The following is a 19,193-nucleotide window of genomic DNA, read 5'->3' on the forward strand; positions in this document are numbered from 1 at the left end:
AAAAATTTTTTTGGAGAAAACAAAAAGAAAAAATAAATAAATGTGTGTTCCTTACTTAGTCCTTCATTTTAACATATGCTAAATTCAACAACATCCTAGACTATGAAGGTAAGATATTTCCTGTCCTAGCTGAATTGATATGGACTACACCTTATGTAACAAAAAACAAAATGATCCTTAACCGAATCCTGCATCTTCGTAGATGGACAGTGACAACGTACCTCATGGCGCTCTTCTAACTGTGCAAGCTCTCTCAGCCTTTCTTTCTCTAACCGTGTTGGCAATTCCTTTATGACATCTGTCTGCAGGTGCACAATACGAGCCATCAACCCAAACATTGTTTCTGGGATAATGTGCAGCACACGACGAACGTATGACACCAGCTCACCAGAGTAATACTGTGAAACTGACACCATATCAGCACTGCGAGCTTGGTTGATTCGTAACAGAGGAATCTCCAATGCAGATGAAAGCTGGAACAAAAATTACACGACATGGAAAACAGAATAAGTTTGGCTATAAGTGGGGAAAGTTATATTTACTAAAAAAGTATACTAGATAGTAACACCAAGTAAAGGAGTGTGGTGGCGGCAATTTGTGGCATTGGTAATACTAGCAGTGGATAATAATTTAAGCTGGCAGACATGTAGAGTAGTAAATCCTTTCAACAAGAGACATGAGTGGGCACCCCAGGCAATAAAAACTGCTGGGAGTAATACTGTCTTGCATGATCAGCAAATGTCTACAGATTGGACCACAAAAGGAAGGAATATTATGGTTTGGCAGCCTGTAAATGACAAGTTCATTGGACACAGAGCATTAGCCTCAATACAGGAAGAATAAGGGGGAAAAAAGACCAAGCCCATTCCATTTAACATTTGAAAGCATTCACATGGATTTCTGCAATGTGCTATAAAACAAAACAATGCAAGATCACTTTCTACATTGTAGGCTACACAGAGTACATCATTTGGTAAATTGTTTCGTCAATGTTCTGCCATATCTCAAACTGCAAAGGTATAGGATAGAAATATAAACCTCTACTTATGTTATTCTCAGCTAACACCTATAGGTATCCCCACTGATCAGGTATAAATGAAAACTTTGTTTGAGACTAACAGGGAAGGCACAAGTACAAAGTTTGATGACATTTATATTGTGTTCTGTTACAGAATCTATTGCTTTCACAGTCTGGAGGTCTCTGTTAGATTCCTATATATATATTTTGTTAAGGGAAATGGAACATTTTGAGAGCTCCTTCTGGAAGTGTTAAGTGTCTTTGAATCCACTGACACTTACATGGTGTTTTTCTGAATTTACTCCATGCACCTTCCAGAATCAATAATGAAGTTAATGTAACTAACTCACTACAGTTCATTTTCAGAAGTAAAACATGTTTGTTGCGCCAGATGTAGCTGATAACTGGTGCGGGATTGGAAAGCAACTAACTTAATGCAGATGAGTAGAATAGTCTGCTGCTTGACACAGTCATGTTGGTAAAATACCTGTGTACATGTAATGTTTCAAAGTGATATGTACTTGAACAAGCAGATAAGGATGGTAGTAGCTAAGTTGAATGATAAACTTTGGTTTATTGGCACAATTTTAGGAAAGTGTAGCTCATCTACAAAGCAAACTGTACATAACACTAGCACTATTTGTTCTTGAGTACTGCTCATGTGTTTGGGCTACCCAACAGGTCGGTTTAAGGAAGACATCGAAGCAATTCAGAGGCATTCTGCTATATTTGTTACTGGTAGGTTCAATCAACAGGCGAATATTATGGAGATGCTTCACGAACTCAAATGGTAATCCCTGGAAGGAGGACAATTTTCTTTTTGTGCTCCATCACATGCTTATACAAGCTGAGTATAAATGTAAATCAAGAACTTTCCAGTTGGCTCACAGTGATGGGAGGATGTGGCTGTGCTGATAGTCACGCGATTCCTATCCTGTAGATCATACTAACAACAAATGTTATTGCTATAGGCAGATCATTTACAGGATTGTAACTGACTACTTACTTCCATTTAAAAAATTTTGTGGAACACTACTGAGAAGAGTTAGAGAATGGGCATTTGAAGCTGACTAAAGAATGATTCTACTGCTGCCAGAATACATTTCACTTAAGGACCATGAAGATAAGAAGAATCAGGCCTCATATAAAGACATATAGATAGTTTTCTCCTGCTATACACACAAATGGAGCACGAAAGAAAATTAATAGTAGTGGCAAAAGATACCCTCTGTCATGCAACATATGGTGGCTTGCAGAATATATATGTAAACGTAGATTTTGCTGAGCACACCCTGTGTGATTGTGACACAATGCACACCGGCCATATCGGAAATCACATCCAGATACACATCAGAGTCCATGTTGCATGTGAGGACGGCTTTAGTCCCTGGGGGAATATTAATGAAAAGATTGCTCAGAATAAGCTAGAAAGTAGTGCTATACAAGGCGTTGGAAGGAGGGAACTGTACGAAACTCCTAAAGGAAGCACTACTTAGCTGCCTGGAATAAGAGGTAAGAGATGTACTAACGATGTTTCTGAATGTGGTTAAAAAAGAGATCACTAACTACACCAACAAACATGCAATCCAAATTCTCTTTCCTTAGAGTGGTAGGAGTCTGACTGGAGAGCAAACTTTGGAGAACCAAACATCACGACCATCTCAGTTTGATTAAATACTACACAGGGCATAAACAGGGAAAACATGTAAAAAGACATGTTAAACAGTCACAGCTGAATGAAAATCATTCTCTGAATAAATTTAAAATTTGTGGATCCATTTCATCCACTGTAATGAATAACTTAAAGAAATATCCTAAAGCTTTATGATATTACTGAAATTACCTTGAGAAATGTTGCTCTCAGTTTTATCACAAGAGATGGATCCTTCTTAATTCCCTGTTGCATGTAAGAAGTATATGGGTCAATTATCTCCCACGCATAGCTGAGATCTCCTACAATTTGCAATGTGATTAGGACTTCCTCTTTTATGTTTCCTGTCCTCACCATCTGCATCAGGAAACGCCTTGTGTCTACAATGAACTGCTTTACCTGCATATTGGCCTCCAACTGATGAAATGCTGTAGAAAGACAATTGTTAATTTAGTTGTGATAACATTATAAACAATAAATGAACAGTGGCATAAAAAAGTATCCAAAAATACCAATGAAAAGTTTTTATTCACGACATCCCTGCTTTCAAATGGGGAAAAGTGGGGACGAATGATTCTGGTAGTACACTTCATACCCTCCACCACACACTTACACTCGTTGAGTACAAGTGTAGATAAAGAACTTTCCAGTTGATTCACAGTGATGGGAGAATGTAGCTGTGCTGGTAAGTCACTTGATTCCATATACCATAGATCATACTAACAACAAATGTTATTGCTATAGACAGATCATTTACAGGGTATTTATTTATTCGTGTCAGAAGTACCAGGACACAGACTGTGCTGATTTAAAAATATACATATTTGTATACTTGAGTAATTCAAAGACACATAAATATAATAAATTGAACACATAGGGAAAAAAGAGTAAGAAATCAATATTTACATAATACACACAACAGCAAGAAATCAATATTTACGTAAGATGCACAGGAGTAAGAAATCAATTTTTACATAATAGACACATTTACACTACTTGTGTCCAGTATTTGGCAACATTGACTGTGTTGCTATAAGCCAAGGCCAGTTCCAGTCCTGTACAAGAATATAGACAGAAACGAGACTTCAGGAGGTGGCTTGAAGTTTGTTCATCTCCACACTAACACAATGTGTTTCCACATTGTGCAGTGCACCATTTCTTCAAGTTGTCCTTCATTCTTGCAATGCTGGAGCGCAGTCTGTTCAAGGACTAGTGCACAATCCTTGTGCACCATCCTTCTTTGTGACCAGGTGGCAGAGTTTCTTCAATTACATCTCGCTCTGGATGGACAGGATGTCTTTTTTTCCACAGTGTACCTTGGCTATACTTTGGTCTCTGTCAATTGGAACAGAAGACTGTAGAAAGTTCTTCCTGGACTTCAGTTGAGGTGGTGGTGGCTGATGTCCGTGCAAGGGGTTGGCCGTGTTATTGCAGACCTTTTGCCTCTCACTGCTAGCAGCTATCTCGCGTCTAATATTGGGTGGGGCTATACCTCTAAGTGTATACAGCTTCTGTATTGGTGTTGGCTTCAGACAGCCAGTGATCAGCCTGCAGGTTTCATTCAGGGTGGTATCCACTTTTTTGCATGTGCAACATTGTACCAAACTGGAGCGACGTATTCGGCAGCGGAGAAGCAGAGTGCCAGGACAGTTGTTCTTACTGTCTGGGGGTGGGCACCCCATCCAGAACCAGCCACGTTGCGCAGTATACAACTTCGTGATGAAACCTTGGCTTTAAGGTTGGTGCAGTGTGCCTTGAAGGTCAGGGGGCAGTCCAGGTTAACACCAAGGTAAACTGAAGCACTGCAGTGTTCCAACATTCCAGTTCACATGCAGCTGTCGAGAAGCTTCTCTGTTCTTCGGATGAAAAGCACATATTTTAGTTTTTGATGGATTTGACTTGAGATAATTTTCCTCATAATATTCTGAGAGAAATTTCAGAGCAGCAGTGAGATTTTCTTCTACTGTCTCAAAACTCTTACCTTGAGTTGTCAATGCCAGGTTGTCTGCAAATAGGAAGGTTCTTGTGTGGAGAGGAAGTGGTTGGTCACTGGTGAAGATATTAAACAGGAGTGTAACTGACTACTTATTCCCATTTAAAAATTACTCATCTGGGACAGAGCATCTAAAGCAACGAATTTGTTCAGCAAAAGCGAGCAACAAGAATAGTGTGTAAAGTAAATAACTGCATATACTGCAGATACTTTTTTTATGGATCTCTGAATTTTTAAGCTGAGTTTACACTGAGTTTGAAACACGTTTTGCAGCCATGTTTGCAACCTTGTTTGTGGGTACTACTGGTCTGAAGATTCGATGGGTACATCACATAACTAATGTGGAGGTACTGAATAGAATTGGGGAGAAAAGGAGTTTGTGGCACAACTTGACAAGAAGAAGGGACCAGTTGGTAGGACATGTTCTGAGGCATCAAGGGATCACAAATTTAGCATTGTAGGGCAGTGTGGAGGGTAAAAATCATAGAGGGAGACCAAGAGATGAATACACTAAGCAGATTCAGAAGTATGTAGGTTGCAGTAGGTACAGGGAGATGAAGAAGCTTGCACAGGACAGGGTAGCATGGAGAGCTGCATCAAACCAGTCTCAGGACTGAAGACTGTAACAACAAACAACAACACTGGTCTACCAATGTTTGCAATATACTGCAAAAACAAAAATAGCAATTCGTGGCTTTACTGGTACAGATCAAAGCAAACATTGTTTCTGGCCTATTGCTTAATGTCACCTTATGGTGCTAGTGTTTATTTATGTCACGACTAACTTCACGGGGACTTGCACCACAGCATAATAATTGTGTTGCTTCACAAAGTTTGACAAATTCAAAGCCCTATTGCCATGTCAAAACAAGAGACGTTTGATCTTATCACACACTACTGATGCAGAGGGAGTGCCTGTGGAAGACGTGAGGTGCAAACTATAAGAAATTCTTATTAAAATAGGAATCCATACAGAAAATTGGTGCTGTACATAACGTCTGCAGCAATGGAGTAGGAAAGACACTGAGGTCTCTGATAACACAGTAGAAACAAATTTCTTCATGTACACTGTAAGGTGGAAGTGAATGTATAAAAAGCACAGAGGAAGCATCAGTGAGTTTGGATCTAGCGTGGGGATCTATAGCAATACAGGTTTCCCATCACGTTTGTTAGAACGGACTATGACATTAATGCAGAAGAGGTAGTAGATGCTGTTAAAATAGAGCATTTGATTGTATATGATACAATATAAGTATTCAACATACAGTAAAAGATACTTAAGTGTTATTTCCATAATTGAATTGCCTCTGCATAATCCTTTCACCAATGTTTCACAAACTGCAGGATCTATTCAAGATATGGCTGGTGGTGGTGATGGTGGTGGTGGTGGTGGTGGGGTGGGAGGGTGGCATCCTAGTGCAGTTACGGAAAGTAGTGCCGCCTTCCACATTCAGGTCATGCAGCATATCATTAACTCAAGAAATGGCATAGTACACAATGTGAAATGTTTGCTGCCAGCTTCAGTGTTCCAGACAATGTGAACACACACACAGAAGTGTTTGTCATTTTTGCGGACAAGGACATGAACAACAAACATAGTTGCAAACATGTTGCAGACTTTGAAACTTCCTGGCACATTAAAACTGTGTGCGGACCAAGACTTGAACTCGGGACCTTTGCATTTCGCGGGCAAGTGCTCTACCACTGAGCTACCCAAGCACGACTCACGTCCCGTCCACACAGCTTTACTTCTGCCAGTACATCATCTCCTACCTTCCAAACTTTACAGAAGCTCTCCTGCAAACCTTGCAGAACTAGCACTCCTGAAAGAAAGGATATAGCGGAGACATGGCTTAGCCACAGCCTGGGGGATGTTTCCAGAATGAGATTTTCACTCTGCAGCGGAGTGTGCACTGATATGAAACTTCCTGGCAGATTAAAACTGTGTGCCGGACAGAGACTCGAACTCGGGACCTTTGCCTTTCGCGGGCAAGTGCTCTACCACTGAGCTACCAAAGCACGACTCACGTCCCGTCCTCACAGTTTTACTTCTGCCAGTACCTCGTCTCCTACCTTCCAAACTTTACAGAAACTCTCATGTGAACCTTGCAGAACAAGCACTCCTGAAAGAAAGGATATTACGGAGACATGGCTTAGCCACAGCCTGGGGGATGTTTCCAGAATGAGATTTTCACTCTGCAGCGGAGTGTGCACTGATATGAAACTTCCTGACAGATTAAAACTGTGTGCTGGACCAAGACTCGAACTCGGGACCTTTGCCTTTCGCGGGCAAGTGCGAGCACTGGAAACATTCCCCAGGCTGTGGCTAAGCCATGTCTCCACAATATCCCATCTTTCAGGAGTGCTAGTTCTGCAAGTTTTGCAGGAGAGCTTCTGTAAAGTTTGGAAGTTAGGAGACGAGATACTGGCAGAAGTAAAGCTGTGAGGATGGGGCGTGAGTCATGCTTGGGTAGCTCAGTTGGTAGAGCACTTGTCCGCAGAAGGCAAATGTCCCGAGTTCGGGTCTCGGTCCGGCACACAGTTTTAATCTGCCAGGAAGTTTCATATCAACGCACACCCCACTGCAGGGTGAAAATCTCATTCTGTTGCAGACTGTTCAGAACAATGTTGGAAACAACACATGTTTTTAAACTCAGTATAAATGTGGCTTTACACTCACTTTCCAGCAACTTTTATTCCTTAATGCCTATTGTTGTTGACAGCAAAAATCAGTACCAGATGAACAGTAATCTACAAAAAAAAAAAATGGTTCAAATGGCTCTGAGCACTATGCGACTTAACTGCTGAGGTCATCAGTCGCCTAGAACTTACAACTAATTAAACCTAACTAACCTAAGGACATCACACACATCCATGCCCGAGGCAGGATTCGAACCTGCGACCGTAGCGGTCGCTCGGTTCCAGACTGTAGCGCCCAGAACCGCATGGCTGATCTACAAAGCCAAAATACAAGACACACTATGAGCAACTCTTTCTACAGATTATCTGATTATCTAGATACAAAGGACAGAATGTTATGTTAGCTACATGCCAATGCCAGTAACAGTGTTTGGTGCAAAGCTATGTGACAAATATTGATATACTGTAAACAGGACTATGTACTTATAGATTAAGGTATTGTTGCTGCTGCAGCTGTTGTTTTATTCAGTTTGGTGCAGCTCTCCATGTTAGTCCATCATGTGCAAGCATTTTCACCCCTCCATAAACTACTGTAACCTACATCCATTTGAACCTGCTAGCTGTATTCAAATCTCAAGTCTCCCTCCACAATTTTTACTACACACACTTCCATCCAATACCAAACTGACATTCCTTGATGCCACAGAATGTGTCCTATCAAAAAATCCCTTCTTTTAGTCAAGATGTGTCATAAATTTCTTTTCTCCCCAATCCAGTTCAGTATCTCCTCATTAGTTACATGACCTATTCACCTAGTCTTCAGCATCACATTTCAACTATTCTCTTCTTGTCTGAATAGCTTATCATCCAGGTTTCACTTCCATACAAAGCTACAATCCAGAGCAATACCTTCAGAAAACACTTCCTAACACTTAAAATTGATATTAGATGTAAACAAATTCCTCTTTTTTCAGAAATGCTTTTCTTGGTACTACGACAGCCTTCATTTTATATCCTCTCTGCTTCGACGATCATCAGTTATTTTACTGGCCAAATAGCAAAACTCATCTACTATTTTTAGTTTCACATTTTATAATCTAATTCCTTAAGCATCGCCTAAATTAATTTGATTATACTCGATTATCACTTGTTTTACTTTCGTTGATGTTCATCTTATAATGCCTTTTCAAGATACTATCTGTAGTAACACTGTTCACGTTTACGTAGCACTTCACTTAGCATAGACCGGGACTGAGTCCTAGGCAGGCCCGATGTTAACTGACTGGGCACGGCCCGTGCTGCCTGAGTTGTTGTTGTTGTTGTTGTTGTTACGCCGGCAGAGGTCGCGTCCGAATTCTCGCGTGCCCTCTGGTGGACGGGACTCTACTTGCGGCAACTAACGTCCGTGACGCGCCGTGCCGATGTGCGCCTCCCGCGATCTGTCTGGTGGCTACTGCACTATCCACTCTGTTTATCTGTTCTTCCAAATCCATTACTGTCTCTGGCAGAATTACAATGTCTTTCACAAAAAGCGAAGTTTTTACTTCTTCTCCCTGGAATCGAATTCTATTTCCAAATTTATTTTTGGTTTCTTTTAGTGCTTGCTCATTGTACAGACTAAATAACATTGAGGATGGATTATAACCCCATCACACTCCCTTCTAAACTATGGCTTCCTTGTTATGTCCTTCAACTCTTACAGCTGCAGCCTGGTTTCTGTAAGAGTTGTACATAAACTTTTGCTCCCTGTATTTTATCCCTGCTGCCTTCAAAAAATTGAAGAGTCTAGTGAAGTCAACACTGTCAAAAGATTTCTCAAAAATCTACAAATGCTATGCACACAGGTTTGCCTTTCTTCAACTTATTTTCTACGATAACTCATAGGGTCAGTATTGCCTCACGTGTTCTTAATTTTCTCCAGTACCCAAACTAATCTTCCCTGAGATCAGCTTCTACCAGTCTTTTCCATTCTTCTGTAAATATTTTGCAATCAACTGATGGTTCAGTCATATTCACACCTGTCAGTACTTTATTTTGAATTAGAACTATTACATTCTTCCAGAAGTCTGAGTTTGTTTAGCCTGTATCATATATCTTGCACACCACATGGAATAATTTTGTCAAGCTTTCTTGAATATGGATCCACAGCTTCCATACATATTTTAAATCTGACAGAGCAGATATAGCACAAATGCCGTATCGAAACAGTGAAATACAAATGACACCATATTTACTTTCAGCTGTTACTGTTTTTATTTCACTATGGTTCTCATGCTGAAAAGTCTCAAGAACCAAAAATAAATACAAGTGGGCAAGCATATCAAAAATGAACAAAGAAATTTCATGTAACAAAGGCCATTTGAAAAGGAACTTAATTGAAAAAATTCAACTACATTAAGAAATAAGTTAAGAGAAGTTGAATGGCCACACAACAGCTATATTTTGAGTAAAAGTAACTTTAACAATTTTTTAGTAGCTTTCTTGAAATATTTAATGTAACTTTTCCACTTAGAACCACATGTAATGAAACTATTAATAAACTTAAATGGATAGCTCAGGCTATAAAAATTTCTAGTGCCAGGAAGAGAAAATATAATATAATATAATAAAGACAGACATTTTACTGAGTACGTACGTCATTATAAAGCTATATTTAAAAAGTTGTGAAGGCATCCAAACAAATGGCAAACAAAGTTAATTGTACAACATAAAAGTAAAACAAATATAATAAAGACAGACATTTTACTGAGTACGTACGTCATTATAAAGCTATATTTAAAAAGTTGTGAAGGCATCCAAACAAATGGCAAACAAAGTTAATTGTACAACATAAAAGTAAAACAAAAGCAGTGTGGTCTGTTGTCAAATCTGAGTTAGGTGTTAAGAGTTAATAGTATGGAAACATCTAGGATTAAAGTAGATGATAGCTTTATCGTAAACTCAGCTAAAATATCAGAGTCTTTGAAATGAATTCTTCATAAATGTGACAAAGACAGAGATACTGATGTAGCACAGTATCAAAGTAAAGTAAATTCCTTTGTACTCCACCAAGAAGCTGGGTATCTTACAGATTTTAAAAAAGTCACAATGAATGATGTGGAAAATGTTATATCATCATTACAAAATAAAAACTCTGCTGGGTGGGATCGGATACCCACAAAAGTGATTAAAATGGTGTGTTGAAGAAAGGGTAGAGGGGAGACATGGGAAACGATTGCCCTGTTTCTATTATTCCAGTCCTGTCGAAAGTGTTAGAGAAAGTTGCTTGAAACTAGATCAAAAACTTTATTGGAAAAAATGATATTATTATAAATAACCAAGCTGGATTCAAACCAGGAAAAAATACTCTGGATGCACTGAATAACTTTACTGAAAAGATATGCAAATCACTGGATCAGAGGAGTAAAGTTGCAGGTATCTTCTGTGATCTCACAAAAGCATTTGACTCCGTGAACTACGACTTGCTTATCTACAAATTAGACAAATACGGGATTAAGGACAAAGCTCTAAATAGGCTCACATCATACTTACACAACAGAAAACAAAGGGTAACTATCACTGCAGATGCAGTCAATTATTATTCTAAATAGAGTACATTATCACAAGGCTCCATTTTGGAGCCAGTCCTGTTCCCATTCTACATAAATGACTTACCCAATAATATAAATTCTGCATCAGTTCTGTTTGCAGACAATACTTCAATTTTCACTGAAGAGGCTGATGCATAAAAAAATTTCGAGCTCCATTGTAAGCACACTGGATACCTTAGACAAATGGTTCCAGTTAAATGGGTTGAACTGAATGTTTGACATAGAAAGGATGGCAACTGTCAAAATGTTGACTCACTTTCCATGTGCAATGCTGCTTCCCACACAGCCTTGGCATCCGAGGCAAACACATTTGTTCGGCTGCAGACTCTTTACAGCAATACTCCACCATTCTCACCTCAGCTTTCACTGCATGTAACTACCTCACCAGCCTAGTTAAAAAGCAGATTTCCCAAGCCATCACATCCAACTCTGGTACTGCTGATCCCTTCACAAAAAAGATTCAGAGCACACCATTGGTGACTCACTATCCTGGTCTGGAATGTGTTAATTAGTTACTTCAACAGGGCCATCACTTCCTAAAATCATGCCCTGAAATGAGGTCCATCCAGCCTGAAATTTTGCCCACCACACCTAGAATAGCTTTTTGTTGCCCTCCAAATCTCCGCAATATTCTTGTCAGACCCTATGCTCCTTCTGCACCCGTCTCCGTACCCTATGGCCCCTACCTTTGTGATGTCCTCGCTGCAAGACTTGCCCTATGCACCCTCCTACCACCACCTATAATAGCCCTGTTAACTGGCATAACATACACTATCAAAGGGAGAGCCACCTGCAAAACGACATGTCATGTACCAGCTATTATGTAAGCAGCATTCGGCTTTCTAGATCGGCATGACTACCATAAAATTATCTATGAGGATGAATGGGCAAAGGCAGAGGGTATATACTGGCAACTCACAATATCCTGTTGCAGAGCATGCTCTACAACATGACATTCGTGACCTCAGCGCCTGTTTCACCACATAAACCATCAGGATTCTTCCCCTGACACCAGTTTCTCAGAACTCCGCAGGTGGGAACTAGCACTACAACATGTCCTTTGTTCTCGCCACCCAACTGGCCTTAACTTATGTTAATTTCTTCCGTCTCAGCTTTTCTTCACTGTAACTACTCTTTGATTCACTTCGTTTTAGTTTGCTACATTCTTCATTGTCTTTCCCGTCTAACTTTCACCGCCCCCTCCCACCTCTGTTACGTACATTGCTCTTGAGCTTCTCACTCTTATTAACTCAAGCACGATGTTTTAGTAGTAATCTCTGTCTTGCATATTACTCTGTCTTCCACCTTTAAGATCTCAGGTTTTCAATTTTGTCTGATGCAGTCCCCAACAATCAGTCTTTTCTTCTCATCCTGCACCATAAGAGTCTCCCCTGATCCACAGTTCTCGTTGACTTTCCCAAAATCTACCCCTTTTCCTAGACCTCTCCAGTCCTTTTCCTTCACCCTTCTTCCTTCCCCTTCATCCCTTTTGCCTTAAGAAGGAGCTACTGGCTCCAAAAGTTTGCCAATCACAACAGTCTTTTATGTGTGTGTTCTGCCATGAGTAGATTTTTTATTTATCCAATTAAATACACTAAATATTGCATCTCTCAAGAAAGCTATCCTGAATACTGTATCCAAATAACTTGTTGATAGTTATAACAGCATGAGTGCATTAACATGCATTCAGTACCCCATTATCCTGTGGTAAGTAAAGAACCCAGTCTGAAATACCAGCTTTACATAACCACTCTGGATACCAACAACGATATTTAGCTCTTCTTAATTTCCAAATTTCAAAAGACAAATTGAAGAAAGTGATGCGTTATACACATCTCTATTAGTATGTCTTTCTTCTATCCATACATGTTTGAATTCTTTAACTCAGTGGTTTTTTTAAAATTCTTGTTGAAATGATTTGGTACATGATAGCAACTTGTGGAGGATCATATGAATTCAACTTTAAGCAATTACTACAAAGGGTGTTTCATAATGCTTTTACGAACTTTGGGGGACAGGTGCCTTAAAACAAAATAAGGAAAAAAGTCCAGTAAGATGTGTTTCACAGTAGCTAAGATGAAAAAGTGTGCCTAGCTCTTATGACACGCATTTTAGATATCATGATTATTGATTTTTTTTTCTCATTTTGATACACACTGCCTCGTACCAAAATATGGAAAGCAAAGAACTTACAGTACAAGAGATGTGTTTCCCAGTGCCGAAGATGGACAAATCCTCATGGCTCTTAAGGTACGCATATTTGACTCCATGTTTACTAGACTTTTTTTTCATGTTTTGGTGTAAAGAACCTATCCCACAAGATCGTCAAAGTATTTTTGAAATATACTGTATAAACAATAATTTGACAATAAATCACACTAATAATTTTATATATCCTAAGGCTATGACACACACTACATAGCTAAGCCACAAAATATTATACATATGTTATCTACACTGTACAAAATTAGACCTCCAATCCATTTTGGAAAATAAGACACGCTGCTATATTTATGTCAGATAATTATATAATAAAAAAATGTTTTCCATTTTTCTTTCATTTCTGATCACAACTGCTACATCACAGCACAAAGTTTCTTCAGTCACCTCATGTCTTACTGTGTATCCAACCCATCTCATTACACATTCATCCCAGAAGCAGGAAAATCAACCAAATGGAAAAGTCTGCAATATCTGCTGACATAAACCTAACTGAGCATGGCAGGGACTAGTTGAAATTTGCTGTGTTTTATTGCAGGAATCCTCATCACACATCAAATGGTTTCAGGAAACTGCTGTTGAAGAGTATAACAGGCTTGACCAGCAACATCTCAACTACATTGTGGGCAGAATGCAAAGGAGGATCCTAGCACATTACAATGCATAAGGTGGAACAACACAGAACTGAATGTTCTGATAGCAAAATGTGCAGTTTCAAAGAAAGTGTGTTTAATTTGGTTATTGTTCTGTTTTTATTTTACAGTAAAGTTTTTCTTTTCTTTTCATAAGGTTTATCTTTTCATTCCCTGTTCTCCTTGGATATAGGTCCACATCCATTTACAGATATGGAGGTATAGCAAGACATTTTTGAGCAGAGTGTATCAATAAATTTACAAACACTACTTAAATACTACAAAAACTCAAACTAGACAAAGTTCAGGATGGAATAACAACAGTGTGGAAAGGATAGCTTGTTTCTCACCACATAGAGGTGGTGTGGTGTCATAGACTGGAACAATGAAAAAGCTCGCAAAAATCATTACACTTTCAGACAATGTTCGTCTTCCAAAATAAAACAATCACACACACACACACACACACACACACACACACACACACACAGTGTAACTAGCTCTGGGGGTGGGGTTCAACTGCAACTGCATCTGACATGACAAGAATCGTGGGTGGTACTGGAGCAACTGAATCACTTCCTCCACCAGGGTTTCGACCAACTCTCATCATGCCCGGAAATGAGGAATATCCTCCCCACCATTTCCACACTGGTATTACACCACCCACTGACCCTATGCAATATCCTTGTATACCCCAACTCCACCCCTCGCCCCACGCCTTTTCCTCATGGCTCATACCTCTGCAATAGAACTGTAGTCAACATGGTGCAAGAAGATCCTTGAAAGCTCTCAGCACTGTTGCCAGCTTTCAGCTTCAAAAAGTTAACAGCTGCACGTGAAAACTGTAGCCACCTACATAGTTGTGCAAATAATGAGGCACTGCCATAGAGATGTTCACAAAATTGCATTGGGTTATTAGTAGAGGTGGGGTCTTGAAGCTGTTGCAACCAGCCCACTGAATCTGTCAGGGATCAACTCATGCTGACTCACTTACAGATGCAAAACCTGTCCTATACTTACTCCTATTCCCATTACCATCTACTCCAGTCCATCACAGAAATCTCCTACCCCATCAAAGACAAGGCTACCTGTGGGAGCAACAAACTAAGCTGCAATCACTGTGCCACCATATATGTCATGACAATTAACAAATTTTCTGTTTGCATTAGTAGCCACCTTCAAACAGTGGCTAAGAGACATTTGGACCACCCAGTTGCTAAACATGTTGCCCAGCACAATGTGCTTCATTTTTATGACTGCTTCACAACCTGTGTCATCTGGTTTCCTCCAAGCAACCCCAGGTTTTCTGAATTGCACTGGTGGTACTTCTCCACACAGCATATCCTTTGTTCCTGTCATAGTCCCCCCCCCCCCCCCCCCAAGCCTTAAACATTCACTAGTTCCTGTGCTCCATGTACTACAGGCAACACAGCATCTTCCTCCACCCCTAAACTGCTATCCCTCCCCTTTTTCCATCCCATGTGTCACCATTACCCTCATAACCTAGGAAAGCAAATTGCTGCATGTGATGAGTAGCAGCCTGTCCTCTTCATATTGTTGTTAAACATTTGGAAACACTTTTTCTAAGAGCAATCTGTACTTAAAAAACTGAGATACAGCTGATAATTTTTTCTTCTATCCTGAATACATCTACATTTATCTGTTACCTTGAACTTCATCAAGTGCTTGTATGAGACGAGCGATTTTTCTTCCAGAGGCTGCAGCATCGTCATGTTTCAAGGAATCAATTTGTTTGGCCATTGCAGAGAACCACATCTTCAAATTATCTGTTGAAAAATAAATTACCAAAATTCAATTTCTCGAGACTTATTTGGAATGCATAGTGTCAAGAGCTTTAAATTCAAAATACCATTTTTCTCCACTCTAGTGAGTGGTTTAGTTCCAGAAAATACTTCTGATAACTCTTGCATCCTTTCTCTTCCTTCCATTTTGTAGCTATCCCACTTATTGTGTTTTTCTAACAGTAACTGAAAAAGAGATGACTTTTAATAGCATATTAATGTTCATCAAGTTACAACAGAAGTATAGCAATAACATGATGAAACAAACTTTTCATTTAGATAGTATAACAAATTAAGTAGAACTCTACATACATGCTTAAAAAGATCCTTTATTTTTAGTTCAAACTCTGCTGTGTTTAAAAGCAGTTCAAACACCTGAAGAGGAGTGTATTTTGCATCATTTATTACTTGATCACGTATCTGTTTACACCGTTTATTTCCATCCCATGCTGAAAAGTAATTAGTGTACATTGTTAGTTGAATGCAGAGAAATAAACAGCACTTTTTTCACAGTACCCAATAAAATACATCATACGTCCACATGCAAAAGCATTTCAAGTCCCTATCTCATCTCTAATCTTTTGTTGAATGCTGTGCGTTATCCTTACAACACCTCCATCAAATTCACCCATACACACAAATTAAATAACTGACATTTTATTTGAATGTTTTCAAAAGATGAAAAAATAAGGAGGGTGTTATATGCTCCAGAAGACAGACAGGCAGACAGAGAGAGAGAGAGAGAGAGAGAGAGTAATGAGAAAACCAAACAGTGTGTGTGTGTGTGTGTGTGTGTGTGTGTGTGTGTGTGTGTGTCTAGGAAATAAACTCCTGATTGCTACTGAAGATTAATTGCCACATCAGTCCTAAATAATAGACAGACTATGGCAATACTCATTATACTGGCTGCCAGATTTGGCTCATTCAGTCAAACTTCACTAGGGAACAGCGAAACTAGTGGCTCAACTTCCCTTTCAAAGCAACATTTATGCCACAGCTGCTGTCCAGGTAGCATCGTAAGAAGCAACAACTACAAAACAGGTGTCTATAGTAGACAGGATTTATGTGGCACCACTGCACTTAATTCATGCAGCTGCTGGCAGAGCTTTGTAACTCAGTTGCTACCAGTCATTGCAGGGGAAAACTGATATGAAAGTAGAGATGTTGGAGGAAGTCGGTACCATAAGCATCTTCGAGTTTGACTGCCTGAGCAGCACATGTGGGCCCCTTACCACTGTCTTTTGAAGACTATATTTTCTACCATTTTCCATGAGTTATTTATATTTTCTGGATTTGGTTTAGTTTCTTGGTGGATGACAAATGTGCATTAATTACAGTGTACATTTATTTTCACACTTCAAGGAAACTGACACTAATATTTTCTTTACAGTCTTTATATCAATTTTGGAACTAAGAATGTTCTGTGAAACTGTGAATGGCAACAAAAAAAGATGTGTGTCTTTCAAGGATTCTTCTGTCTATTTTACTTTCAAAGAGTCTGTAATTTCCAAAATACATGGAGTTCTCAACTAACAATCTTGTTTCTTACATGGTTAAAACTTTAATTTTTTCCTCACAGTGTGTTTTTCCTAATGTGTAGAAATTATAATGTAAAATGTAGCTTAATTTGGCAGTTAAAAGTAACAGAAAATAGAAGCAGGTGCCCTTGGAGTATTTAAAGTCGCACATGAGTGAGCAGTAGGCAGTTGAGATCCCTGTTAACTTTGAAGAGACAGGACAGCGCAAGTTGTAGACAGGTACAGTTTTAACTGGACAGCTAGTTGGGTGCATAGTTCAGAAGGCAGTGATTTTATAAGTTATGTACAGTTTCCAACACCTAGAAAATTTTGTGTGAGAAGAGATGTACAGTAAATTCCTGTGCAGTCAACACTTGTATTCATTTGAGAGAGCCTGCAGTGGAATTTTTTTACAGAACAGATATATTTTGGTTGTTACATACGTCAGGCTTAAGCTTAAGTTCTATTCAACTAGGACTACTTAGAGGCTTTGTTTTGTTTTGTTTTGTTTTAGGGCACAAAAACAACTAGGGCCACATGTGCCCATATCAGAAAGGTAGAACACAAAGACGAAAAAGGAGTTACAAGTGACTACACTACAAACCCTTCACCATATTGCTACGAAGGGTACAAAGTAAAACGCGGTTGACAGCCTGTGCATTGTTCACTAAAATAATGAATCATCACAGGCCGAGAACAATGAGAACAAAGTGTTGGGGGATCAGCACTTAACAAATGGCGATGGTTAAAAAGCCACTGGGGGAGGTTTAATTCCCCAGAGTTTGTTCCCATGAAGGAAAGGTGAAGTGGTGATGCCAAAGGGACACCACATGCTGAGAGTAACACAGAGATCACTGGAGGGAATGGAAGAACTAGTGGGTCAAAGTACGAGGACTGCAGCCTTGGCAGCAGTGCCAGCAGCCTCGTTTGCCATCATAACGACGTGATTAGGGACCCTCATAAACATCACAGTGGCTCCATCATGAATGAGCAAGTGAAAGCTTTCCTGGACCCATTGCACTAAGGGATGAATGGTGTACAGCACACAGAGGTTCTGAAGGGCACTGAGAGTCGGAGCAGATGACACAATTGGAGAGCCTGTGTCGCCGAATGTACTACATGGTCTGATACAGGGTGAAGAGCTCCACTGTAAATACTGAGCAGTGTTCCGGAAGCAAATACCAAAAATCGTCGGTGCCAATGTTGAAGGTACAAAGATACTATCGTGAAGTTCGATGCGAAGGTCGAGAAACTTAATGGCAACAGAGCAAGTCTGGAGTAGTGTCTTTAGGAAGCGAATTAAATCCAAGGTTAACACGGGCCACCACACGAAGTCAAGGTGGTAAAGGGTTCTCACCCATTGGGAAAGTGGCAGGTAGTGTGAAGTGAAGATGCCAGAGCAACGGCCAAAAGAGAACTCCAGGAGGTAACAGAGAAGAGGGACGTGCCCCATACTGGCGATGAAAGGAGTCATCGAAAAAGGAGGCATAGGGTGGGTGGCCAGGCATGGCAGACAAATGGCATGTGTATCTGCTGAGGAGAAACTCACGGCGGTATGACAGCAGTAGTTTGGTATAAAAGGCACCAGTGGCCAAATAGATGCCACAATGGTGGATTATACTGAGAAGGTGCATAAACAAAACACCCATAGTCTAGTTTTGAATGGACAAGCGACTGGTACAATCAAAGGAGGGTGGTCCGATCCACTCCCCAGGAAGTACCATTGAGGTCACGTAGGACACTGAGGGATCACATACAAAGGGATGCCCGGTAAGACGTGGAAGGACCAAGAAGTTTTCCATCGAGCATGAGCCACAGGAATTGCATAGTTTCAATGAACGGAAGAGTAACGTGCACAAGATGTAAAGACAGTGGAAGAAACCAATTGCGCCACCAGAAATTCATACAAACGGTTTTGTCAGTGGAAAGGCGAAAGCCACTGTCAATGCTTCACGAGTAAAGAAGATTGAGACAATGCTGAAGATGCTGCTCAAGGAGACAAATCTGTAGAGAACTGCAATAGATGGCAAAATCATCAACAAAAAGGGAGCCGGAAATGCCCGGTGGGAGACAGGCCATAATAGGGTTACTGGCGATAGCAAAGATGATGACACTCAGGATGGATAAAGG

At 40.0% G+C, this 19,193-nt stretch overlaps 1 protein-coding gene across 4 annotated transcripts in view; it reads right to left on the reverse strand.

The window, feature by feature from the left end:
• The window catches only part of LOC126176810 (WASH complex subunit 5), a 186,937-nt gene that overhangs the window by 91,367 nt on the left and 76,377 nt on the right, over positions 1-19,193 (reverse strand). For all 4 annotated transcript variants that reach the window (XM_049923993.1, XM_049923991.1, XM_049923990.1 and 1 more), the window contains 5 exons: positions 15,859-15,995; positions 15,615-15,732; positions 15,412-15,531; positions 2,862-3,097; positions 222-473 (listed from right to left, as the gene is read on the reverse strand). In XM_049923993.1, the coding sequence (XP_049779950.1) occupies positions 222-473; positions 2,862-3,097; positions 15,412-15,531; positions 15,615-15,732; positions 15,859-15,995 (863 nt within the window). The remainder of the gene's footprint in view (positions 1-221; positions 474-2,861; positions 3,098-15,411; positions 15,532-15,614; positions 15,733-15,858; positions 15,996-19,193) is intronic.

Source organism: Schistocerca cancellata, chromosome 3 (assembly GCF_023864275.1).
Source record: "Schistocerca cancellata isolate TAMUIC-IGC-003103 chromosome 3, iqSchCanc2.1, whole genome shotgun sequence".
NCBI lineage: Eukaryota > Metazoa > Arthropoda > Insecta > Orthoptera > Acrididae > Schistocerca > Schistocerca cancellata.